This window comes from Molothrus ater, chromosome 17, assembly GCF_012460135.2.
Source record: "Molothrus ater isolate BHLD 08-10-18 breed brown headed cowbird chromosome 17, BPBGC_Mater_1.1, whole genome shotgun sequence".
In the NCBI taxonomy this organism is placed as follows: Eukaryota; Metazoa; Chordata; class Aves; order Passeriformes; family Icteridae; genus Molothrus; species Molothrus ater.
The window spans coordinates 12938877-12964613 of record NC_050494.2 but is presented as its reverse complement, the minus strand read 5'-3'; the positions used below and the strand labels follow the sequence as shown (position 1 = coordinate 12964613).

The window sequence follows — 25737 nt, the reverse complement described above, 5'->3', positions numbered from 1 at the left end:
AGCTGGCAACTTGCAGAGGTCAGTTCTGTCACCCCAGGGTGCAAAACCACAGAAGCACAGAAAATGGAAGAAGGGAACAAATGTGGAGGAGGCAGGGAGTTATCACCGGGCAGTTCAATCCCAGCTCTGTGTGTGATATGACTGCTTAAATTCAAAAATGGCAAAAAATATGCGAAGGGAGAAAAATCCTGTGTTACTTTGGAGGCTGGGGTGGCCACCCTGGAGAGCTCGTGCAAGGTTTCATCAGTGCCAGATGAAAATCAAACACAAGAGACAAAGAAACAAATGACCTATGAGTGATCCAGGGGAGAATTCATCAGCAATGCTTAACTGCAGACTGAGGGTGACTCAGAGCCAGGATATACAAAAGAGAGATGTCAAGTCATGGAAAAGCGAAACAAAATTTAAAATATTTACTGGCTCTTCCAGAAGCTTGTGTCATCCATGTACTCTTTTATAAATACAAAAGCAATTGAAATTGTAAGTATTCCATTGGACAGTAAAGCTGTGTTTAAGACCACTTCCCAGGCTCCATTCTCATCCAGGGACATAAAATAAGACATGGAACTGCTCATGCAGTAATGCCAGCTTTGTAAAACCAAGAGATTACTTATTTACTGGTCAGTACTCTGCCAGACTATGGGAAAGCCAGGATGTAATATGAGCTTTGCTGTCAGCAGTTGCAGGATGGGGCACTCAGCCTGTTCCCTCCCTGGGGATCATTCAGATGCACAGAAAATCCATGTGTGAGCCTCCTCTCTGCCTTACTCGAACCCCAGCATCCCAAAAAGCCCATCTAAAGCCATGGGAAACCACATTTCCTTCAGCTTTGCTTCCACTGGGCAGTCCACAGCAGCCAGAGTTTTCAATTTGATTTTTCATCATTCTGTTAACTTCAAACTCTTTGCTCATTTCTATGGGCAGCTCTCTGTTAAAGGCGGTGAGGTTTTTGTCTTCAGCTCGGTGAATTTCAATCCCTTCAGCTAAATTCAGATTACCTGATAATGGATGAATCACCTCCAGGCCATTAGCAACCGCACCTTCTGAAGCTGGCACTGAGCTCCGAGGGGAATTTAAAGGACTTGGATGATTTTCTCCTTCACCTTCTGTGCCAAGCGAGTGCCTGAGCCGAGCCAGGAGCTCCGGAGATAACCCAGTGGCAGCCTGAAGGTGCGCCAGGCTGCTGAGGCTCTGCCAGACCATTAATTAGTGCTTCATTAAGGCTCAGGATCTGCATATTGGATTAATGCTGGGGAGCAGCTGGCCAGCAAGGAGCTGTCCCACACCCCCGTGTGCAGCCAGCAGGAGACACGGGTCAGCACCACGGCAGCCCACATTACAAAAAAAGCACATTACAAAAGGATTTATTCTTCGATAAAAACAAAATTTCATGGGAATGAGGAAGCGGCTACGTTCAAACTTTTCTGCAACAGAAGGCAAGAGTTGTTCGGGCTTTTTACAGAGCCCCAAACACAGCTTTAAAGTACTTGCTCACCACCAGAATTCTTTTTATCTTATGTGCTTCAAGAATTGTTCAAAAAAGCCACCAAATTCTTCTGAGGTACAATTAAACCCGACCCTGAGAGCTCACAGTAGTCTTACACTGTGGTTTAAGAAAGAAAGTGAAGCAGAAATCTGAATTGTTTGCAAATCAGAGACAAAACTGTTAATCAGATTTTTTCCTGTGCTCACTCACCCCAAGAAACCCCAAAAAACCCAAAGTAGAACCAGTATTCATTACAGGTTACTCATCTGGGTTTGCTTTCTAGTTGCCAACCTCTGAGCATTCAAATGTGCAACCTTCAGGTCCTTTCATATTAAAAAAATACGAGAATGGGAATGTCACAAACTCTGTAACCTTTATGAAATGCACAACTGCATGTTTAGAATAAAATTGTATATTTAGAAGAGAAAAACAGTTGGTAATGTTCCATGAACTTCAAAAAATGTCCAGAAAGTTGAATATTGGACATTCTTGACCTTTCTAATACACAAATGCTTCAGCTACAGAAGAAAAATGTAAAGTTGGCCCCTGGTATTCTACAGCAGTAAATAAAAAGCTGGATGAGGTGAGGTTTTTAAGTTAACATTAGGATTTTTTTTCCCTAAAAATAAAGGTCCCTTCATTCATTTGGAGCATTTGTAACAACTAAAATAAAAGCATGTCATATAAACCCTAATTTGTGAGCACCTATGGCTGCTGCCTTAGAAATTCAATTTGGATGTTGATACCAACCAGTTAAATATAATGTAGGTACCCACAGAAATTATTCCAAATTTTATCTTCACTCCATTTAAAGTTTGCAGGAAATTATTTTTAAGCACTTTTTGAAAGCTCCAGTGGCTTATGCAAGAACCCCTATTGTTAACCTAGATGGAAAACACTTTTCTAGCTGGCATTTTACATCATTAAAAAAAAAAAAAAATCTACTGCTGAGCATGAATATACAGCTTAACATTTCAATTGGATTGGCATTGGCCACTGAAGTATTTCCTGTGAACTAATTATCTCCTCATTCCTTCAACTGAAAATCTGAACAGTCCCAAGGTTTTTTGAGCATTTCTTGCTTAGACCGTGGTTTGCTACAAGGTCAGGCTGTGTTTGGCAACGTGGGCAGAGGCAAATGTTGCCATGTGCCTCCAGGGTCACATTTTCTATCTGTTCCAGCCTAAAAGGGAAACTTTCTGAAAGGAGGGAAATTCCAAATCCTGGTGCTGGTGCTGCTCAGTGCAGAACAGTTCAGAGGAGCAGGCAGGAGTGGCACAGGGGAGCCAGGGCTGCCCCTCTGCTTCTGGGGGCAATATCTGGTTCTGGAGAAACAGCTGTGCAGACAGCTGGGGAGAAATCCTGTTCCAAGAGAAACAGCTGTGCAGACATCTGGGGAGAACATCTGGTACCAGGAGAAACAGCTGTGGAGACAGCTTGGGAGAAATCCTGTTCCAAGAGAAACAGCTGTGGAGACATCTGGGGAGAACATCTGGTTCTGGAGAAACAGCTGTGCAGACAGCTGGGGAGAAATCCTGTTCCAAGAGGAACTGTGGGAGGCTGGAGAAAAGAGAAAAGAGAAAAGAGAAAAGAGAAAAGAGAAAAGAGAAAAGAGAAAAGAGCTGCACCAGAGGAGCCACTGTGGGCCCTCTGAACCTCCCCCACTCTGTGATATCAGAGCAGCACAAGCTCCAGACTATTCCTTCCCAATTTCACATGTGTACACTTGCTGGGGGTGACTCAGGAGCTGCTTTATGTAAGTTATTGATCTGAGGTCTATCAGCTGCTAAAAATTCCTGCCTGCCACTGGTGGGTGAGAAAATCTACTCAGCTATCACAGCTGGATGACACTGTCACTAAGAGCAGAGGACAGCTGATGTGGCTCTTAATTAACATGCCCAGTTTCTATTAATTTGATCATCTCCAGCCCTGGTGGTGATGTCACACTGGAGCAACAGTGACCCAGCTCAAAATGGCACTGCCCAGGCAGTTCCAGTCTTGTTGCATGAATAAAGGACATTTTCTGCAGTCACCATCTCCTGGCAGCTGCTTCTCAGATCACTTCTGCCCCCACTCCCACCCTCTGCTGCTTCTCAAATCTCTTGTGCCCCATTCCCAGCCTGTTCTTTCCCTTCCCTGCCCCTGCAGTTACCAGCAAAGGCAGAGGCTTTTTCCAGGCTGGTTTCCTCCTTTTTTCACTGCCTGTTTACATGCCAGGTTCTTATTCTGAGATCTCTGTGGGTGCTGAATGCTCTGTTTGTCACTTCAGTGCCATCTCCTCAACTTCAAAATGGACCAAAGAGTTCATCATTTCCTCTTTAATTCTTGAGTTTATTCTGAAAACAAAAAAGAAATAATCTGAACTAAGCCCAAACCCTTTCTGCTCACTGAGAATTAAATACTGATATTAAATACTGGCTTACAAAAGACTGCCATGTTCATCAGGAGCGTTCCTCTGCAAGTAAAGTGAAGATAAAACAGAATTATAAATGCTCATGCAACTTCTGTCTGCACAGTATTTTCCTGTCACAAGCATTTAGAAACACTCCATCCCTCACAAAACCAGAATTAAACAGTTCTGGGCCCCATTGCATCAGAGTGTGAACTGCTTCACCCCAGCTTTTAGAATCAATTATTTTGGTGTAAAAATCCATAAAAGATGTGTACATTTTTCTTCCATTCTTTAAATAGCTTTTAATGTTATTTCCATGGAAACCACTCAGAAGCACATGCCTGATGTTTGTGGGTTCAAGCATCATCCAGGAGCTCCAAACCCCAAAGGCTGCATCAATAAGCTGAATTCCTAAGGTCCATTCCCAGCAATTGAGACACACTGATGTTTATTTACTTCACAAGCCAGCAGAAAACAGAGCTGCTTAGCCCAGAGAAGTTTAAAGCAGAAAAATGTTTATTTTAGGCCTTTTTCTCCAGTACAATTACTTTTCCTGCATTACTGTGAGAGGCAGCTGAAAGCTTTTAAATAACAGGCAAAATTGGGTTTTGTAACACCAAAAATGAGGAATTCTTTCTTTTCAGGTCAGCAAAATTTGTTCTCGCATTGGTAACGGCAGAACTTCTCCCAAATCAAAGCCTCTTGGTTAGCCGTGGTGAATGTCACATCCATTAAAACCTGATTATTCCACAAACAACTCAGAACAAAGCAGGCAGCACCAGAGAAAGCTGAGGGTTTCTGGTTATTAGCAAACTCTTCAGTTTCTCAAGGGTTTAATACATTTGACACCCAATTAGAAGCAAAATATTCTCCCAATTTATTATTCTTCTTAATTATCTTGAAAGCCTATCTAGAAGGCAAGTGACCAATTAGTCTGTGGGGTGAGGCACCACAGAAACCACTTGGGGTTTCCACAGGACTGGATCTGGTGTTCTGTCAGACTGGTAATTAAGGCACAGATCACTCTGATTTACATCCATTTTATAATTGCAATACTACTCATGTCACTGAGCTGCACCCAGCTAAACCAAGAGGGTTTTCAGGTTGAGTTTCTTTAGGATCTTTTGGAATTGGGTTATTTTTAGGGCTTATCCAGGTTCCTGGAAAAAGAAGATCTGTTCACAGACAGCTTTTCTTCTAACCTTCCCTTCCACTTCTGTTTCTTCTTTGCCTTGAATGCTTAATAACTTTGTACAACATTCAAGGTCCTTATAGCTTTCCATTTTTCATCTCTCCTTTCTGATTCCCCTTTTAAATTCACCTTACTCTATGTCCTTGCTCTTCTTTCCCATTTTACCAACTCTGGGATAACAACAGTGTAATTAAAAATTTGCCTCAGCAAGCTCAAGTGAGCAGTCTGTGACAAACCAATACATTTGCTAAATCCCTGAATAATAAGTGAATTCTCATGCCCTATCCCATAGGATAACAAATAATGAAGAGCGTGTTACTCATTATTAATAAGAAATAATGAATAATGGGATATTGGGAAGAAATTCCTGGCTGTGAGGGAGGTGAGGCCCTGGCACAGGGTGCCCAGAGCAGCTGTGCTGCCCCTGGATCCCTGGCAGTGCCCGGGGACAGGGCTTGGAGCAGCCTGGGACAGTGGAAAGTGTCCATGGCAGGGGTGGAATGAGCTGGTCTTTAAGATCCCTTCCAACCCAAACCATTCCATGATTTCTGATGGGATTCCATGATATCCCCAGCAGATCTGCTCATACCTGGCAATGGCTCCAGGCTGAGCCCAAGCAGGTTGAGGCTCTCATCAGCAAAATGTGCTTTAGGCCCTCTCACCCAGCAGGAGCCCCCTCTTGTCTGTGCACAGCAAGCCTGGCTCCCCACAGGAACTGGGCAGTGAGGGTGCTGTGCTGGGGCCATTTTCACCCCTGGCAGACCCCATCCCTGCTCCAGGAGCTGCCTGCACCACGGCTGCATAAGGAGCCCCTTCCCACCAGCTGGTTTTACAGCGAGCAGTGAGTCACAAATGCACTTCAGAATTCAGCTCCCCAAAGCAGCCCAGCTGTGGAAAGCCAGCAGTGCCATCCATTGACTGAAGGATGTAAGGCATGTGCCCAGCAGGGCAGAAATACCAGCAGCAGGCTGGCAGCATCCCTCCACTCATCCTCCCTGCTGCTGCAGGGAATCTGGCAAAGTTTTCCTGACTGGAGCCTGGTCTCCAGCAAGTTTCTGCAGTGCCTGTTCAGATGTGTTAAAGGATGTGTCAGCTGTCAGGTATGTTAAAGGATTTCACTGATACACACAGAACATCTCTGCTCACACCCAGTGTGAGGGATGGGCACCTGTGCCAGTGTCACAGAGAGCACAGAGTCACAGGGTGGCACGCTCCCAGAGCCACAGAACAGGCTCTCTCCTCCTCCTGAGATCATACAGTCAGCACCACCATAAAGCAAGAACAGAACCAGGCACTCCTGGCACTATAACACAGCTGGGAACAGGACACCACATGCCCAGAGCCCCAGAAAAGGTTCCTTATGTTGTAAGATCTCAAAGAAAACAACCTCAGACACAATGACTCTATTTATAGTGGTTCTACTTCACCAATTCACACTTGAAAACATGGCATAAATCTTTTATAAATGATAGGTTAGATGCTTTAACAGAATGTTCCCTATTGTTAAATGTTAGAAAGACCAGCAGACCAAAAAGCTGCTTATAGCTGTGGCTGCAATTGACATTGTTCCCTAGCCATGGGCTCATTATAAGCTACTCACATCTGTGAAATGCCTGCACAGATGCAATATTATCACTATTAAAAGTTTGGTCATTCAAGTAGTTACAATTTTTGGTGTATCTCAAATTCTGGCTGAAAATGAGAGCAGAAGAAGACACCAAAAGAAGGCACCTCTCCTGCTGGTGTCAGGACACTCAGAATCAGAGAAATATGGAATGGTTTGGGTTGGAACTTAAAGACCACCCCTGCCATGGGCAGGAACACCTTCCACTGTCCCAGGCTGCTCCAAGACCTGCCCAGCCTGGCCTGGGACAGTGCCAGGGATCCAGGGGCAGGCACGGCTGCTCTGGGCACCTGTGCCAGGGCCTCACCTCCCTCACAGACATGAATATTTTTCTAATATCCCATCTAACCCTCTGCCAGGTGCAAGAACAGAGATAAGGTGCAAGCATGGGACCTCCCCTTGTGCAGAAGTTGCTGTTTGTCTTTCTGCTGAGCCTAGGGCTGGCAGGGTTTGAGGAGCCCTTGGTCCCTTTCTCCTGCTGTAGGGCTGTTCACAGGTGGGTTTCTCCTTCTGGCCAGTCCCACCAGGACCTGCTGTACAAAGGTGTCTGTCCCAGAGCTCCAGGCGCTGTCCCTGGGAGCACAGAGTGCATCACTCCTCCCCAAGGCCGTGTCCCAGCACAGCACCTGCAAGATGTGACAATTTCCAGTAACCTCGGACAAACAGGGGCTAATCACCGTGCCCAGCAATTCACAGCAGCCCTTTCCGAGTGCAGATTGAATATTGCATTGCACTGAACCGTCTGACCAGAATTTCATTATGGCATTATGCAGGGAGAGGTGGAAAAGAGCGAATGTGGCCTTGGCTGTTACTTGTTCCATCTAAATGGACTGACAATTGGCTTTACAGCAATATTGGTGAGGAGCAAAGGGCAGCAAAATCTGCCCCTGGGAATGCGAGTTATGGGCTGCTACAAGAGGATGTTATCAACTATTTACACAGCTTTCCAGCCTGAAGGGGAAAGGACAACTGGCTCTCGTACTGGGAAAACAATTTGAAATTGCTGAACATTTAGAAAAACAAATACAAACCACATAGAATGGTTTGGGTTGGAGGGGACTTCCAAGATCATCCAGTCCACCATGGGCAGGGACACCTCCCACTGTCCCAGGCTGCCCCAAGCCCTGTCCAACCTGGCCTTGGACAATCTCTTCCCTAACTGCCTGGAACATTTCTTGCCTAATTTCTCTTAAGTTCTCATGAAGCTAAATTATCATCAGTAGTGTGAGGAATCAAAAATTAGATCTAAAGAAGAAGCTTTTATATTTAAATAAGAATCTCAGTGCAAATTTAAAAGTCCATGGGAATCAAATGAGGTGTGAAACACCCCGATGAGGCAAAGCAGTTTAAACATTCAGCTTCCAAATTTGGCCCCATCATTTTTCACTTTACAAAATACCCCTTTGCCTGTGTTAGTGGCAGCAGATGTTAAACAGAACTCAGCACACAGCATCATTTCCAGCCTCTCAGTGTTTAGTAATCAGCACAAGACACTGCCCTTTTGCTGGGCTACTCCAAGTTTAAAAGCTCATTTCTAGAGGTGCAGGTCTGGAGCAGACACCTCACCTCAGAGTGGGCTGCACTGAATGACAAATAGAGTGGGCTGCACTGAATGATAAATAAATAACCATCAAAAATCTTCTCCAAATGCCAAAGCCCAGGTACAGGAGTGACTGTTTGTATTTCAGTGCAACATAAATATCAGTCTTAGGGTAGAAGATGATAAATTCTTCACAGACATGAGTTATGCAAACTTTGCTGGGTACCAAAATGTGGAGGGATAGAATGTAAGAAAATATCGTGCAGAAGGTGGTCTTGCACCTGAGGAGTTGCAGCTGTACGAATCACCAAAGATTAGGAACAGGCCTGCCCTTAATAGGCCACAGCTGTGTCCAATAAGAAGAGTGCTACAAAAGAGTGGGTTAGCTGGGTGAGGAGAGAGGTGGAGTGGTTGGTTGGTTGGTTGGTTGGTTGGTTGGTTGGTTGGTTGGTTGGTTGGTTGGTTGGTTGGTTGGTTGGTTGGTTGGTTGGTTGGTTGGTTGGTTGGTTGGTTGGTTGGTTGGTTGGTTGGTTGGTTGGTTGGTTGGTTGGTTGGTTGGTTGGTTGGTTGGTTGGTTGGTTGGTTGGTTGGTTGGTTGGTTGGTTGGTTGGTTGGTTGGTTGGTTGGTTGGTTGGTTGGTTGGTTGGTGTCGCCCATGAGAAATCACTGAGAAGTTATAGGACTTTTGCACTATGATGACAACACCAAAAAAGATGAGTTTATGTTAAAGCCTGTGTTCCAGTGGGGAATGGCTCCGTGACAGACACATCTCAAGGAACCAGCAGTGGGTACAGCAGTCATTGCTCCTCACACGTAGCCAGGTGAATTGTTTCAGCAGAATTGTTTCAGCAAGGTGAGAGCTGCAGTGCTGCTGTGAAGGGAGTTTTGTGTGCCCCAGAGCCAGGGCAGAAGGAGCTGTTGGGATGTGGAGCTGAGCCACCCCATTAGGGTGACACACAGCAGGTGCCAAGGAAGAGGTTTCTGCTGTCACTCCTGTAGTTCAGCTGCTCCGTGAGGAAATAACCTCCCTGCTCTGCTGGGCTATCAATCCCACACCCAGCAGGATGTGATTTGCACTCACACATACCCAAAAGGCTGCACATCACACCGGCCAAATGGAAAAACATCTCATCAGAGGATCACTGGTGAGGATCTTGTGGAGAGGAGAATTAATGCTGCTGCCTTGTGTCAACCAAGGTGTTGGAAAATATACCAAGTTTAATTTTTTTTTTATTTTATAACTTTAGTCAGTTTTCACAGAATCACAGAATGAACTAGGTTGGAAAAGACTTTTGGGTATCATCAAGTCCAGCCTGTGTTCGCTTTTGCCCCGGGGGAAGGGATTTAGAGTTTCTTTCCATGGGCATTGTCTCAACTCAGGAGAGTAGCACAGAAGACACTCAAAGGATAAGATCCATCAACAGCAATTAACGAACCATCAGCTCCAAACAACAGCCCTGGGGTGGTCTGAGGCACCTGGTCTGGGAAAGAAGAGACAAGAATGAGGATCAAATTAGCATCAGAAGCGATCTGTAACCAAGAGGAAACCAAATACTGAGAACTATGTGACTTGCAACCAATGAACATTGAACCAATCAATCTCTGTGGGTTTTGACTGCATAAAATTGGTGGAAAATCCAGTCAAATCCGTGTGTCACGGAATGATTTTCTCTGCATACCCGGGCTGTGTGTAGATGAAATTATTTCTGTGATACATCCTGGGTGGAAGTAGAGTAATGCCTTGATTCTTTAAAAATATTGTTGAAGAGTTTTTATTTTTCCCGCAGCTTCGGTGATAAAGGGACAAAGATGCTGGAAGAATTCTGCTTCCTCCCCAGAAAGGGAACGAGCCTCACTGCTCAGCAGCACAGTCTGCTCCCTCACACACATGCACAGGGAATCAGCTGTGTGTGCACTGACATGAGCAATATGGATATTCCCACTTTGGTTTTCTTCTGTTTTGACTTTACACCTCTTTTTGCCCAGCTAGGCTAAGTGGTTAAAGAACAAAACCTGCTGGGTAGGGGAAATTCCCCTCTGTGCAGAGGATCCCACAAAGTCATCACATAAATTGCCTGATTAAGGAAGATTTGAGTTGAACCCACAATTCCCCTTGCTTGGACAATCAGGGATTCCCACATCTCCAGGACAGGCCCACACAGCCCCATTCTTCAAGGATTTCCAGGTAAAATAAACAAGTAAATCCTTCTTTGCTGTCCCGTTAGGAAATTTTTCTTACCCTGAAGTTCTCTCAAAGATGAAAATCCTGGGCTGGATTTCACTGGATTTAGCAATCCTAGCATGCAGTCTTCTCCCATTTGAATAGAAGATACCAGGAGTTAATGACTTTCTACTGGTTTTGCTCGAGAAGAAAGATGTCCCTGAAAGCTGATCGTATGTACTCAAGGATCCCTAACCCAGACCTTCACTAATGAGTATGTTTATCAACTGCATATGGATATTCCTTTCCTGATATCATTTTTATTCTTATTCAACTTATCAACTACCCCATTATCTTGTCTTCATGATTCAAACACTCTGGGAACATGATGTGAAAAAGCCAATGTACTAAAGAACAGGGCTACTTAAAACTAGTTCACATGCCATGCCCTTAATTTACTATAATACGAAAAAATTTACCTTAGCTTCTGTTCTAAATGAGGTTCATGATCAGTTCACAGCTCATCTCATTACATTTATATGCATGACATTACTACATCTGTAATAATGCTAAATGACACAGCTTCCAGCACGAAGAAGAAATTGCCTCCCACTCTCATACAGGAACCACTTCCTACGTGTCCATTAGAAGGCATTAAATTTTGGTGCCAGCACATTCACAATCCCTGAATTATTTGTAGATTAAATAATTCTAAAAACACGTAATGAATCTGCTCTCATGCAATTTAGAAAACTTAGCAGACTTCTAAGATTTCTTCATCTTTAAAACATCCTTGTAGGTTGGCCAAGACATTCTCCCAAGCTGTTAATGAATTACTGATCACATTTATCCCTGCAAATGGATTTAACTCCTAAAGCAGCTCACTGCAGAGTCCCACAGGCAGCAGTGGTTGTATTTAGCTTGGGCTCTCAGCAAAGCACAGACTGAGCAGCTCTGCATCCTGGATTTCTGCTTACAGAAATTGTACATTAGAGCACGCTTCAGTTTTGGCACTGTTCATACAGCACTGTCAAACCAAAGGAGATTTTGACTTCAGAAAGTCAAATTATGGAAGGGAAATTGTTATCTAAGAGGTTTATAATAGATACCTTGATAAAGAGTACCCCCCTATGTTATTACATTATACACATTCTGATAAAAACATGACAAACCTTTCTGACAAATTATAGAGGATGGTCATTATGGAGAAGTCTTTGCCTCACAGGAATTCAAATGCATCTCCTGGTGACATTTTACCTACTGCCTCTTCAATAGCTCTCAGCTCAATTCCCAGCTTCCCTTTTACTGATGATAAACAGTGACTGCAATAACACAAATAACACAAAACCAGAGCAGCACTCTGCCTGTAGGAAAATTGCAAATGGAAAATAAGAGTTTATCTACATAGAGACAGACTGAGAGATGGAACAGGGGTTCAGACAGAGCACAAATGTAGTAGATAAGTGTGTTAGTAATTTAGGTTTATTTTTAAATAACATATCCCTGAGCCATCTGGAATTGGGGTTCACCTCTCCACACCCCATGCTTGTGTTTCAGAACTGCAGAACACACTGTTGAGATCTGTGCAATTTTTTAGCATTTTGCAGCATGCCTCTTTTCAGTTTATCTTATATTTAGTGCAGACACCAAAATATTTTGAGATGTGTTTGTAAATATGTATGTCTGTGCAGAAGCCTTTCCTTGAGCTGTTTCTGAAAGCTATACCTTCTCCCCTTGGATTTAGTTACAATGAGCAGGACAGAGCTCATGTCCTTTTCTTATAAACCATCTTCACATTAAGGTGTCTCCAGCCTGGCTGTTTGCTACTTTTTCACTGAGCATATATCACTGGGTGTTTATCATATTGTTCCTTCCTGCTTCCAAACAAAACCTCCCACTGAGATTTGGGGGCAGCAGACAGCCAGGCTGTGCATATACAACTGCCAGCCCTAATGCTTTCATGCCTCATTAAGTGACCTCCTGCTCTTTTCTGCACTTGCCCAGGATTTTTGGCTGTCCAGCAGCAGCAACACATTTGTCACAGGAGAGCAGCTCGGTGCTCTCTGTCCCAGAGAGGCTCTGATGGATTTCCCAGACAGACACAGTGTCCCTGTGCAGAACCCAGAGCTGCCCCCGACATCTCCTTTGCTGAGACCAGAATTAACTCCTGGGATTTCTTTATTATTCACAGAGAAAATGGACAAAGCTGTAGTGTGCTCTGCTCAGAGCACTGCCATGCCATTATCACCTCTCTGCTCCAGTGGTGTTGGTGTGCAAACATTCACAGAAAACACACAGCAAACTGCTTTGGAGCAGTAATAAACGTTGAGATTGTGTTCTGAGAAACTCTTCTTCTCCAAAGCATCCAGAGAGGGGCTGGACTTATGAAGCAAGAACTACAGGCAGTGTAAAGCATGGAACTGGCAGTGCTGTTGAGACAGAACAGATCGTTTCAATCAAGCAAAGCTCTCATCCTCTCTTCCCCTGAGATCCTCCCTGAAACCCATCTGTTCTGTGGAGCCTTGCACTCGACAGCAGCCGCCCAGCAGCGCTGCACCGTGCCCTGCTGGCCTGTGCAGCTCCACTCCAGCCTCCTGAACGGCAAATTCTTATTTATCGACACAGTCCTCCCATTGTCCTCAGGCCTGTGAGCTCACATGGCTGCAGAAACACAGCGTGCCTGAAGAGGAAAGGCTTTGCAGCTGGAGAGAGCAGGATCTCATTGCTGGGGCTCCACCTGGGAAGGCAGTTTCAGGGTTATTCATCCTTCACCCTTCCATGAGCAGCCATGTCTGCAGTGGCACGGAAAAATGCATTTTTTTCTGCATTTCAGAAAAATGCAGGGATGAAACCCTTGTGACCACAGTTATGAGGGCAAGCTTGTGACAGCTCCCAGCTGTGTCGGGTGGTCATGGAGGAATGGATGGCATCCAGAGGGACCTGGACAAGCTTCAGAGATGGGACTGTGAAAACCTGGTGAAATTCATTCAGCAAGGCCACGTGCAAGGCGCTGTGACAGGACCCAGGGACCGGCTGGAGCTGTGCCAGGGAGGGTTAGGTTGGATTTTGGGATAGGTTCTTCCCCCAGAGGTGCTGGGCACTGCCCAGGCTCCCCAAGGAATGGGCACGGCCGAGGCTGCACATTCAGACAGAGCTGCCAGGGATGCGCAGGTGGGATTGTTGGGATTGTTATGGTGTGAATTTCCCCTCTCTACATTTGAAGCCATTCCCCCTCGCCCTGTCACTGCAGTTCCTGAGGAAAAATCCCTCTCGTTTATTTGGGATTGTTGAGGCGTCCTGTGCAGAGCGCCGAGCTGGACTGGATCATCTGTGTGTGTCCAGCCCAATTCAGGATACTCTGTAGCTCTGTGACCATTTATAAGTGCCTGGAGTGACATGACGAGGGGAAATGACTTCAAAATGAAAGAGAGAAGGATTAGACTGGATATCAGGTAGAAATCTTTGGCGGGGAGGTCTTGCCGAGAGGAACCGCGGCACCCGCTGTGCCACAAGACATCGGCACCTCACCAACGCGAACGCTGCGGCTTTAAGGAGGCGGTCGGGGCGTGTGCCCGGCCCGTCATGCCGCTCGGGGGGCCGGGCCGCTGCCGTGTGCCGGCCGTGCCGCCATGTACCGCCTATGCCGGCTGTCGCCGCTGCTGTCCCCGCTCCGCCTGCCCCGCTCCCCCTGCCCCGCCTGGGCCGCGCTGCCGCCGGGGCCGGGCCCGCGCCGCGCCCGCGCCAAGGTACGTGAGGGCTGAGGGGCCGCCTGCCCAGCGGCACTGAGCGCCCCGATCTCCCCCTGCTCCTCGGCTTTTTAGGGGTGTATTTCAGTGTTTTTCACCTCTATCCCCTCTCCCAGCCCCCATGGGATCAATAAATCGTGTTTGTCGTGTTTCTGTGGGAGCTGGTTCGCACCTGCTGGTGGGCACGTTGGCAGTGTGAGCTTTAATGTCTGCAGCGCAATTTGCAGCGTGGTTTCTGCTGCCTCGTTGTGAAGGATCACGGGGTGTTTTAGATGTGTTTTCATGCTTTAAATCTCCTGAATGATGCGAATAAAATCGGCTTTTTAGCTGAAATATTGTCGCAGAGTGACATGGAAATAGGCAGCAGCTTTACTTGCTAAGCTGGACATTATTCCTTCTGTGACTGCTCTGGGTACTCCAAATAATATCTCTTGAAATGAAAATTCTTTTTTGAAAATTCTTTTTTTATGTTTTGCTTCAATACCATTCGTGGTGTGGGAGCCTGAGAATACAGGTGAATTGGAATGGACTTGAAAGATCAGAACAAGCAATTTTTCAGTCCTTATGATCCATCCCTAAGACCCAGAGCTCATGAGCCACAAAAGAAAAAATGTAAAGTTTTAAAACGACAAGAATCAGGATAAGCTAAGCTACACAGTTTCCTGTTTCTGTATTTGTATGACTTCCTGTCAAAATGAAATACAAAGCAACACAAATCATTACAAAAGAGAAAAACAGCAAGCAAATGTGGGGTTAGGGTCTGGGCGGGTGGTGTGCTTGCCTTGAGGGTTGTAAGACTGTCTTGTATGCTAATTTACAATCTTAGCAAGTGCAATAATTAATCAAGAATATTTTTCTTCGAATTTGTATGCCTTGAAACCACAGTGGGACGGTGGTGGCAGGCACCTGGTGGCTCTACCTGTCCCGTGGTGGCTGTCACATTGTCACAACTGCTGCTGAGCTCAGCTGGAAAGAAAGGGCTCCGCTAATGTTTCCTGACAAATGCTGACTAATTAGAGACAAATCCTGAGGTTTTTGTGGAAATGTTTTCTTCCTGTCAGTATTTCTTCTCTGGCGAGCATGGGGAGTTTCCAAGGGCTGCCACCACAGCTGCCCTCCTTTGATTTCTTTTCAGATTGCTTTGGGATATGGTTTAGTACGAAGTTCTGCACTTGAAAGGTACCCAGATAAAAATCTGTCAATGACTTCTGCTGTGACAAAGATTTTCAGTGCAGCTGGGCTCTGGACACCAGCCCTGGCATGTCCCTGCAGTTGTTGTCTACACCGTAGCAACAGAGTTGCTTGTTGCTGTCAACACTTGCAGTTCTTCCTTTGATCAGCTCGTCCATGAAGGGTGATTTAAAGGAACTTAAACTTTGGATCTCTTCCATCAGGGAGCTGTTTTTAAGGGGTACCAGGTGGGCTTCCAGTGCCCCTGGAACAAAGAGCTGTGCTCGAGGAGTCACTGGGTAAAGCTGGGCAGTGGGTGGAAGCCAATAGCTCTCACACCCCAGTCTCATGGCTCCAGCAGCTGTGTGGGTGTGCCTTGGCACACGCTGGGATCAAATAATCTGGTTTTAATTATGAAACCTGAATTGTGTAAGAATTTACACCAAGATCAGTGCACTTCTTTGACAGGAGTAGGTGGGAGAAGGGAGCTTGTCTGGGCTCTGCCACAGCATCTGCTGTGCTGATGTGGAGGAGCAGAAGTGAGTTTCTGTCTTCCCAAATCACTCTGTGTGCAAGACACTTCTTTTGTAATTTCAGCTAACTGTAATATGATCTTGTGCTTCATACTAACAAATACTTCTAATTGTTTTCTTTTCAGGATGCAGCTGAACCCCTCAAAAATGCAGCCACTGATCCCAGTGCTGAAAACAAGAAACTCAACAAATCCCAGCAGCTGAAACAAGTTTTTAAAGAATATGGTGCTGTAGGGGTTTCCTTCCATGTTGGAATTTCCTTAGTATCTCTGGGAATCTTCTACCTGGCTGTGTCAAGGTGAGGTTTGTACAGCTGTCTGTCATCTCTAGGTAGTGGTAAAGTAAATACATTTACCATTGTGCTTATTTCTGACAGGAGACAGGCACTTTATGCCTGTTGGACCTTCCCTCCTGAATTTTGAGTATGGATGGGTCCTTAAATGGACCTGATCTCCCATCAGGCATGAGACAAGGGAGTTGTACATGGACATTTTGCACAGGTTCATCAGCAGGGAAAACAGCAGGCACAGCACCACCATAACTGACCAGGCAGAAAATATATTTGTTCTGCAGATATCTTTTGTTCTTGCTTGGTCTGGAGAGATAGAGCCATGCAAAAGTGCTCTGGGGCTTAGAGATAAAGGTATTTTTCTGGGTGTTGAACACAGTTTGTGCAGTTGAACTGCAGAAAATAACAGCCACTATAAGAGGATTAGAGTGAAAATACAGGAGTCAGGTGGGGAATTGTGTGTGGCTTTGTTGGAATGCATGTTACACAAGATATTCCAGCTGAGGAGACAGGGGAACATGTTATTGCCCCAAACATTCCCTGCTGCTTATTCCTGACTCCAGTGGGAATAGGTGAATGCCTCATTTCTCCTGTTTACTACATTGTGGCACAGGATGACAACATTTTTTTCCCTTCAGGTATGGTTGAATCCCTGATGAAATCTGCTATGTTTCTGTATTAATGACTTTGGTGGATAATGCCCATTTGAGGTCCTCAACACTTCCTTCACTTGCTAGGTTTTAGATTATTTGTCATTTTGTAACACTAAGCCTAACAGCAGACACCTCATTTGGTTTGTGCTTAGGTGATAAATTTCCCCAAGACACAGAATATAGTTTAATATAAATTTGGGAAGGTGAAACTCCCAACACAAATTCACAGTAACTCCTTAAGAATCACTTTGCAGATAAACTTCATCTCTAAAGGCTGAGTAGAGCCGTGACACATGAACCTTTGTGAGCAACCCCCCAGCAGTTTGTATTTTCAATGCTAACCTAAAGCAGCATCTCCTCTCTCTCTGCAGTGACGTGGACATGAGCGCAGTGCTCATGGGCTCTGCTCATCTGCTGTGCTGATGAGGAGGAGCAGAAGTGATTTTCTGTCTTCCCAAATCACTCTGTGTGCAAGACACTTCTTTCATAATTTCAGCTAAGTGTAATCTGATTCACAGTAACTCTTTTAGAATCACTTTGCAGAGAAATTTCACAGTAACTCTTTAAGAATCACTAAGAGAAACTTCATCCCTTAAGGCCGAGTAGGAACGTGACACATGAACCTTTGTGAGCAACCCCCCAGCAGTTTGTATTTTCAATGCTAACCTAAAGCAGCATCTCCTCTCTGCAAACTTCACTTAGGTTACTTCGCAGTAACTCTTTAAGAATCACTGCAGAGAAACTCCATCTCTGAAGGCTGAGTAGGAACGTGACACATGAACCTTTGTGAGCAAACCCCCAGCAGTTTGTATTTTTAATGCTCACCTAAAGCAGCCTCTCCTCTCTCTCAGTGGCGTGGACATGAGCGCAGTGCTCATGGGCTCTGCTCATCTGCTGTGCTGATGAGGAGGAGCAGAAGTGATTTTCTGTCTTCCCAAATCACTCTGTGTGCAAGACACTTCTTTCATAATTTCAGCTAAATGTAATCTGATTCACAGTAACTCTTTAAGAATCACTAAGAGAAACTCCATCTCTGAAGGCTGAGTAGGAACATGACACATGAACCTTTGTGAGCAACCCCCCAGCAGTTTGTATTTGTATTTTCAACCCTAACCTAAAGCAGCCTCTCCTCTCTCTGCAGCGGCGTGGACATGAGCGCGGTGCTGCTGAAGCTGGGTTTCAGCGAGGCCTCTCTGCAGTCGCGGATGGCAGCTGGCACCAGCACCTTCGTGCTGGCCTACGCTGTGCACAAGCTCTTCGCCCCCGTGCGCATCAGCATCACCGTGGTGTCCGTGCCCTTCGTGGTGCGCTACTGCCGCAAGGCCGGCTTCTTCAAACCGCCTGCCTCCAGCCCCTGAGCCTCCTGCCCCTGCTCTCCAGTGCAGCTGCCCAGCTCTTCAGGGCAAACGTTTCTTTCAAAGACTTGTCTGGGTTCAGGTCGATCTCATCTTGCGTTTCTCGCTTGTTCCTTCAGGTAAATGTCACTGTGAAAAGTGCTGTCCTTGTCTCCTGTCCCTTTCGCCGCTTATTCTTAGGACAAACCTGTTCAAATGGGATCTGGTTTGCGTTTCAAGTGGGAATATAAATGCTTGACAGTGAGCACAGTTCTGGATCTTTATAAGCCAGCTTTTGAGCCTTTTTTTTTCTTTTAAAAACAGTCATAGCTTTCATTTATTGCTGTGCAGCTGAGGAACTGTGAGAGTCTCTTTCCAGCAGAATAAACAAAATCTCACTACATGGGTAGCTCTCTTGATAAGGGTATGTACTGGAATCTAAAGTGGCAGGTGGGTGTTTCTTTTGTTAGAAGAGGCTTTCATTATAGTGAAGTAAGTACACTTCTTGCAGTACAACACAGGCACTGACCTGACTTCAGTAAGAGTACCCATATGATGAATTATTGCAGTCATAATTGGTTTAGTCACAATAGCTGAAGCACTGTTCTGAAACTATGCGTATTGCTTCCATAGTCCAAGATTTTATTGTTTGAAAATGTGCTGGCTGGGAGCCAGCCTTACTAAAGTCCCTTTGTTTTTAAATGTCTATGGACTCAGAAGAAATCCTGAGCCTACTGGAATCAGTGTAACCAGAATTACCTATGTGAACATACTCCAAACAGCATCAAGGCAGAGAGGAGCTGGGGCTTTTTAATAGTTTGAGATCTGGCTTTGTACTGGAAACACTTTTTTTAAATCTTTAAACTAAGCCCAGCTGCTTTCTGCTCCCGTGGGTGAAACTCAAATCATCTGCACCAGAAGTGCAAACATTCCAATTCCCAGCTTCCAGGGAGAATTCCTGTGCTTTGGGCTGAGACTGGTGAATGTAGCAATGAGGGGGCTCTGCCTTTCCTTATGGGGACACTGTGATGTTAGAATGTAGTTACAGGGGTGGATCTTCACCTTCCACTCAAGCTGCAGATAAATGAGTGTCACACTGGGCTAGGCCTGGCTTTGGGGCTCAGGCCTGTGCTGCTGGGAGAGCCTGAGCAAGAGCTGGGGCTGTGTGGGACCTGCTGGCTGCTCTTTTCTGAGTTCCCTTTGTGCTTGCACTTACCCCAAGGTGGCTCTGACAGATCTGATTATACAAAACTCTGATTTAAGTAAAATAGCAGGAAAATACCTGAAATAGCTTTCTAGTTTTGCTAAAATTTAGTGAATAGAGAGGAAGAAAGGGTGGAGTTTTGATAAGAGCTGGCTGAGGGAAGAAAGGAGGAGCAAATAACTTCTTGTTATGAGCAGCCTCTTGCCTCCCCTCAGCTAGAACATGAAATTGCACCTTAACTCCTTCCCCACCACAGAAATGCCCAGGTTTCATGTGGACCAAGGATAAGAATTCCAAAATAACTCTGAGGCAGCCTTGTTTACTTTAGGTAGAATAATTTCTGAGAAGGATGTTTTGTCTTAAATGTGATAAAGAAGGAATATTCAAAGTTTTTTTTCAAAATCATATGGAATCATTTAAAATCATAAAATCATTTAAGTCAGTAGAAGGCACGCAGCACTAGAGTTTTCTTGCTGTAAAGAAGCAGCTTCATATAAATTGTGGCCAGAATTCTGATTACTTATGTGGTTGTATAAACTACTGGCAGTTTGTTTAGATGAAGATTTTTGCAAAGTATATTTTAAATTAATTTGAGAATATATTTTGAATTCTGGACTCCTTGCTTGTAGAAGGATCATTTTTTAAAACTGTTTGTAAAATAGCAAAATCTTATTCTGAAAAGACAATAAATTGCTTTCTCTTAGTTTGCTTTAAGTGTTTTCCTGGAAAAGAGTTGGCACTGATTTTGGTGGCAAGGGGCCTGACCCTTGGTCCATTTTAAGGAGTGTCTTATAAACATCTGGTCTTGCTATTTGCTGTTACCCAACATAATCTGAAAGTATTTCTGAGAGAAAGGGCTGGAAAATGTTATCAGATGGGAGATCTTTGAATAAACTCACTGGAAAAAGGCAAGAGCAGGCCAAGCTCTCAATAAACCAAGCAGGTGAAGTAGCAACACATTTGGTACTTACCTTGCAGTCCTACATTGGGATTGTGGGATGGTGAATGACTCTGTGGTACCAGCACTTTGAGCTTCCCTTCTGACAGAGGTGGGAATTACACTTTGGGAATTCACCTCTGGGAGCAGCAGTTCAGCTGTGCTGGTCCTGAACCAAGCAGTGCCACAAGGAAGCTCACCCTGCTGCTGGGTGCAGTATAACAAGTCTTTATTTTACAAATTGAGTGCTCACATTTAAAACTAGAGACAAAACCAATTGCCACATCATTTTTGGAACACTTGAAAAAGGCATTCACACCTCGCTCAGTTTCAGGTTACACCACAGGTAAGACACCCTGAGCAGCCCAGGGAGGGAGGAGCAGGCATCTCCAGGATATTGCACTGTTCCATAAGCCAGAACAACAACTTCCTTGTGGTGGAACAAGGAACCATTTTCAGCACAAGAGCCTCCAACAGCTTCATACTTACACCAGCAAACTGGCCCACATGGAACTGATTTCAAGTACATTAAATATTCCCAAGCTCCAGAGAGAAGTCAAATAATTTTATGCTGCAATTCGAGTTTAAGACACCAGCCAACCCAAGGATTTGCATCCCAATTGCCACTAGATTCCAAGACCTGCTTTTCCTATTGTAAGCATGACAGTAGTCACAGTACAGGGCTCCTCTTGTCCGTCCCACGAGTCACCCTCCCTCCTCGAGCTATGTTTTGGAGGGGGCAGCACCATCACTCTTCCTGCTGGTGGGAGTCTTGGTCGAGTTTGCTGTGATCCAGGGATGGAGCAGCACATCCTTCAGGGGCAGGCGATGGAAGGGGTTGTGCTTCAGGAGCTTGGAAATTAAATCCCTCGCACCTTCTGTTACAAATGGAGGAAACTTGAATTCCACCTAAGGAAAAAAGGACATTAACAATCATGCAAAAGGTCTTAGCAATAACCACATGATAGAACCAAAGGGCTCTACTCAAGTTACCCCTTAAAAGCTGTGCCAGCCTTGCAGGCTGTGCACCATCTGCCTATTGGTAAAATAATTTCATTATAACCCTGAACAAGCTTCTCACTGCTTGTGAAAGCATTTGTGTATTCTTGTGTTTGTTTTCATTATGCTTCAAACTTAAGTTTGCTGAAACCTTTCTAGAACTAAAAGCATGGCCCAGCTAACCTGCATAAGCACTGGCACTTACCCTTGAAATAGCTCTATAGGTTTCTTGATAGGTTTTTGTTTCAAAAGGTGGTTTCCCTACAAGGAACTCGTAGCACAGAACTCCCAGGCTCCAAATATCCACCTTTTCATCATGTGTTCTTCCCTCAATCATTTCAGGAGGTAGATAGTCGAGTGTCCCACAAAGAGTTGTTCTCCTGAAGAAAAGTCCAAGTTAATTATTGATTAAGATAATTAGAGGATATATTTCAAGAGCCAGAAGAACTAATGCTGGCAGTCATCTGTACCTCAGCAACACCCAGAACAGCTAGGAAAGAAAAGCCAGCAGGGCATTTTCTACTCCTGAAAGTATCTCAGTCCATGCAATCAGTCAGTCCTAGCTCCTTTCTTCACCCCACATGCTAGAACAAACCTGTTCCTCCCTTCTCAGGTGCCATTTCTCACTCTCTCAGAAATAACCAAATTGCCAGAATAATGTTTGAGCCCAAGAGCAGGTTTGTCATCTCAGGGACCATGTAACCCTACACCAAGGTTCCTTTGAGGGTCAGCAAGGTTTGAACTAAAAACCAGGACAACAACCCTCCTCTGTCACACCAGTTGCCTGTTAGCACCTTTGTTTAGCAGCATTTTCCCCAGTATTTCAAGAAGCTCCCATGTACCTCCCTTCCACAACTGCGTGACAAAAACTGACACTAGAGAAGGATTTCAGTGCTCAAGAGACTGAATTCTCACCTAGAAGATGGAGCATGCACAGACCACCCAAAGTCAGCAATTTTTAACTCTCCATTTGATCCCAGCAGCAAGTTCTCTGGCTTGATGTCTCTGTGGATCACACGCTTGGAGTGACAGTACGAGAGGGCATCTGCCAGTTCTGTGATGTACTGGGCACAGAGAGAACAACCTTTAAGCCACAATCTTTAAGATACTGTCACCTGAGTTTATCTGGCTGCAGCACAGCCTTTTTGAGCCATAATTATAATTTTAAGTTAAAGCAATTACTCCTTAACCCTTGAAGCCTAGTAATAGAGGCTGTGCCTTGCAATATTAAACAATTCTGAACATAAATTCCTGCACAGCCCTAAGTCTTCCCAATCATTCCCTGCCCAGATGCCAACTAGCAGTAAGGAGTCTCAGTTCCCCCCAACACTCGCTCTGAAGGGCTGGCTCTGTCCTGCAGAGATCCCAGATACCAGAGGAATGGAGAGGAAGCTGGAACAACCTACAGTAGCAGTTCTTTGCTCATCAAACTTGGTGAGCCTCTGAAGCTCCCTGTAGACCTCCCCACGAGGTGCATGCTCCAGGATCAGGTAGACTCTAGTCACATCATGGAAGTAGCCATATAATCTGAGAATGTTGGGGTGCCTGCAAAGAGATTTCAGTGTTCTTCTGAACCTGGTGTTTCTCCAAAACCTTTAATTTCCCCCTCCTCCCCCCCACTTTCAAGGCAAGCATGGGAATTTCAGCTCATCTGTGTTCCTTCAGTTCATAACACACAAAGAAATCTTATCATAAAGCAGAAGCCTCATCATAATCAAGACTACTTCATTTATTTGCATGCAAACAAAGCAGAGTAAAATACCACTAAGCTTTACCTAAGGTGAGACTGTATTTCCACTTCTCTTCGCAGTTGATGCTCTACACCAGCCTCCTCAAGCTGTGTTTTAAAGAGCACTTTCAGTGCAAGAATGAATTTGCTCTGTTTTTCACGTGCCAGGTACACATTCCCAAATTTTCCTTTCCCCAGAGGACGACCAATTTCAAAATCATCAAGAGACCACTGCCTTCTGCAAGAGGAAAGTCAAAAGCTGGAGTTGTGTTGGCTTTGACTCAGATTTACAGTTGATAACATTCTTGTTGAATAGATGTTTAGTACTCTAAACTAGATTTTAGTCTTTAAGAAAACACCAAGAGAATAAAAGCATTGAGATTTTTCAAAAGGAAGTTCTGAAAGCTATTTTCTTCCCTCCTGAAGCTTCTGCAGACACTACAGCAACCACCCTGCTAGAAAATGAAGACTGTTTACCAAGCTGGGCTCCTTGGATACTCCTAACCCAGACACATCACCAGGGCATGGCAAAACAACTTAAAGTGGTCATAAACAAATCCAGGTTCATCCCAAATTAGACTCCAGCCTCCTGCCCAGATGAAGGAGGCTTTGTTTTCAGGAGCACATCTCGTGACTGGGGCAGCAGCTATCAGTGCTCTCTCTCCCCTGGGAAGAGCTACTCTGCATTTAGCCCAAAGTTTTCTTTAGATTACAGCAAGTCCTTGCTCCTGGCAATTACCAGGTCAAAGGCTGCCTTCCTTGTGTTGTCTGCAAAGTGTGGGGGTCACCAGGCTCCACAGCCAAAGGAGCTCCAGCAGGGCTCAGTTATCTGCAGTTTAGGTATAGAACTTACTTCTTAGTCTCTTCACTTTTCTTCTTGGTCTCCTCAGTTTTCTGTTTCGAGGTGCTTTCTGCTTCAGGGTTCTGTGCTGTGTACAGAGAAGGAAATCAATTGTTGAACCAGACTCACTGAACACACAAATAGGAACAAATCTAAGCCCTGAGCATCGTCTGGAGCAGTTTTTAGAATCCATTCCATGACATTTTAAGCAACCTAGCACAGCTGACTGCTTGGAAACAAACAGTGCTAGCAAAATACAACTTTAAAGGCTTTTCTGAGCATAAAACCCCATGAATTCTTTCCCCCTCCCCAAACAAAAGCATCCTTGTGCATGAATCTTGGAAAATCTGTGAGGTCTGAATGCAAATTACTTTAACTCCCAGCTGGCTGCTGAGCACCTTCAAGTTTTTAACACCATATTGTCTCTAATTGGTTAATTTAGAGATAAATTCACAAGGATGGTGCAGCAACACCAGAGGTGAACCATGTGCTGCTCTTCTGTTTGGGGGCACAACTGAGAACTTCCCTCCAGGACCATCCCTCGATCAGCAGCAGCTTTAGGAGCATCCTGAGTATCACAGCTGGAAAATCACAGGGAAATCACCCTCACAATTACCAGGTGCTGCAGCCTGGGGAGGTTTTTCACTGCTCTTGCTCGCAGCCTGAGGTCTCACAGCGGCCTGCTGGGGCGGTTTGGGCCGGAGCTGCTGCGCTGTTTGGTTGCTGGGCGGTTTTGGGGGCTGTACAGGTTTTTGGGGCTGCACGGGGACTCTCTGGGCGAAGTTTGCGGGACACAGAACTCGGGCTGGAGCTCCACTGGTGAGTGAGCGGCTCTGGGCTGAGTGCTGCGCCACAGGGACACGCTTGGGGGCATCCCCGATGGGATTGGCAACCTTCAGAGAGAAAGGAGAATGGGTTAATTGTGCAGCAGCACGGCAGAAGCTTCACAGCCCCTCTCAGGATGGCAAAACCACACAAAAGCACTTTAACAGAAACACTAAAAATCGTGTGCTGAGTAGTTAATTAAAAGGAAATTTTGCTCATTTTGCTTTTTTGTTCCAAAAACTTACCAGGCCTATTTAGTTTTATATAAAATAGTGAGACAGAGCCTGTATTTCTAATTGGAAAAATACAATAATCAGGGTGATCTTGAGCACTGCTGCACATGTGTATCAATAGTAACATTTGCTCAGTGCTTGCTTTTAAAATTTGCATCTAAAGTAATTTGATTATAACACTTGCTCTCTCTTTAAGGGCTCTTAAATACTTATAATATAAAGAGATTTCCCCATTTAATAATATGCGAATAGTAACAGTAATTTTTTTAAAATCAGCTTTGGGCTGTTTTTTCTACTGAAAGATAAATTACTAGTTTGAAACCTGTAGTTAACGTGCAATAGGGAGAAACAAATCCAAAAGGTAAAAACTAAAGACCACTCCTTGAACAGACCAGAATTTTGATGGCAAACTCCCAGGCATCGAGACCAAGAATGCAGCAGAGGAAACTGCTCGGGAAGAGGAGCATAAACCGTGTATTTCACACCTTACCTTGGCAGCACGGCCTGGGTACGCGGCGTGGTTCTCCTTCACGTTCCTGTCCATAGCGCCAGAGCGGGAGAGGCTTGTGCGGCTCTGGCTGAGGGCGAGAGGGGCTTGGTGAGCGGAGCAGAGGGAATCTGGGGTCCCTTATCGATTAGCACTCGTTATCGATAGCGGTCCGGTATCGATGGACCCTGCCCGCCCCACGCTCCCCGGGAAGCCGCATCCGCCTCAGGGCCGCCGGAGCTGTTTGAATTCAAACCGCCGCGCCTTAAATACCCCTTTAAACCCCCGCCGCCCGCCATTGGCCGCGCTCCCGCAGCCCGCGCACGCTGATTGGCTCCTCCCGCGGGCGCCCCGCCCGCCCA

At 45.3% G+C, this 25737-nt stretch overlaps 2 protein-coding genes across 2 annotated transcripts; one reads left to right on the top strand and one right to left on the bottom strand.

Annotated features, from left to right (window-relative positions):
* The first annotated feature begins 14018 nt into the window (after positions 1–14018).
* Positions 14019–20027, top strand: FAM210B (family with sequence similarity 210 member B). The gene is made up of 3 exons (XM_036395980.2): positions 14019–14141; positions 15970–16142; positions 17928–20027. The coding sequence occupies exons 1-3, from the start codon at positions 14025–14027 to the stop codon at positions 18142–18144; spliced, it is 507 nt and encodes a 168-aa protein (XP_036251873.1). The 5' UTR covers positions 14019–14024; the 3' UTR covers positions 18145–20027.
* A 526-nt stretch (positions 20028–20553) lies between these two features.
* On the bottom strand, positions 20554–25554 carry AURKA (aurora kinase A). The gene is made up of 8 exons (XM_036395646.1): positions 25379–25554; positions 24447–24723; positions 23843–23918; positions 23036–23227; positions 22667–22805; positions 22176–22324; positions 21466–21640; positions 20554–21170 (listed from the first exon to the last, which is right to left on the bottom strand). The coding sequence occupies exons 1-8, from the start codon at positions 25430–25432 to the stop codon at positions 20985–20987; spliced, it is 1248 nt and encodes a 415-aa protein (XP_036251539.1). The 5' UTR covers positions 25433–25554; the 3' UTR covers positions 20554–20984.
* Positions 25555–25737: the final 183 nt, after the last annotated feature.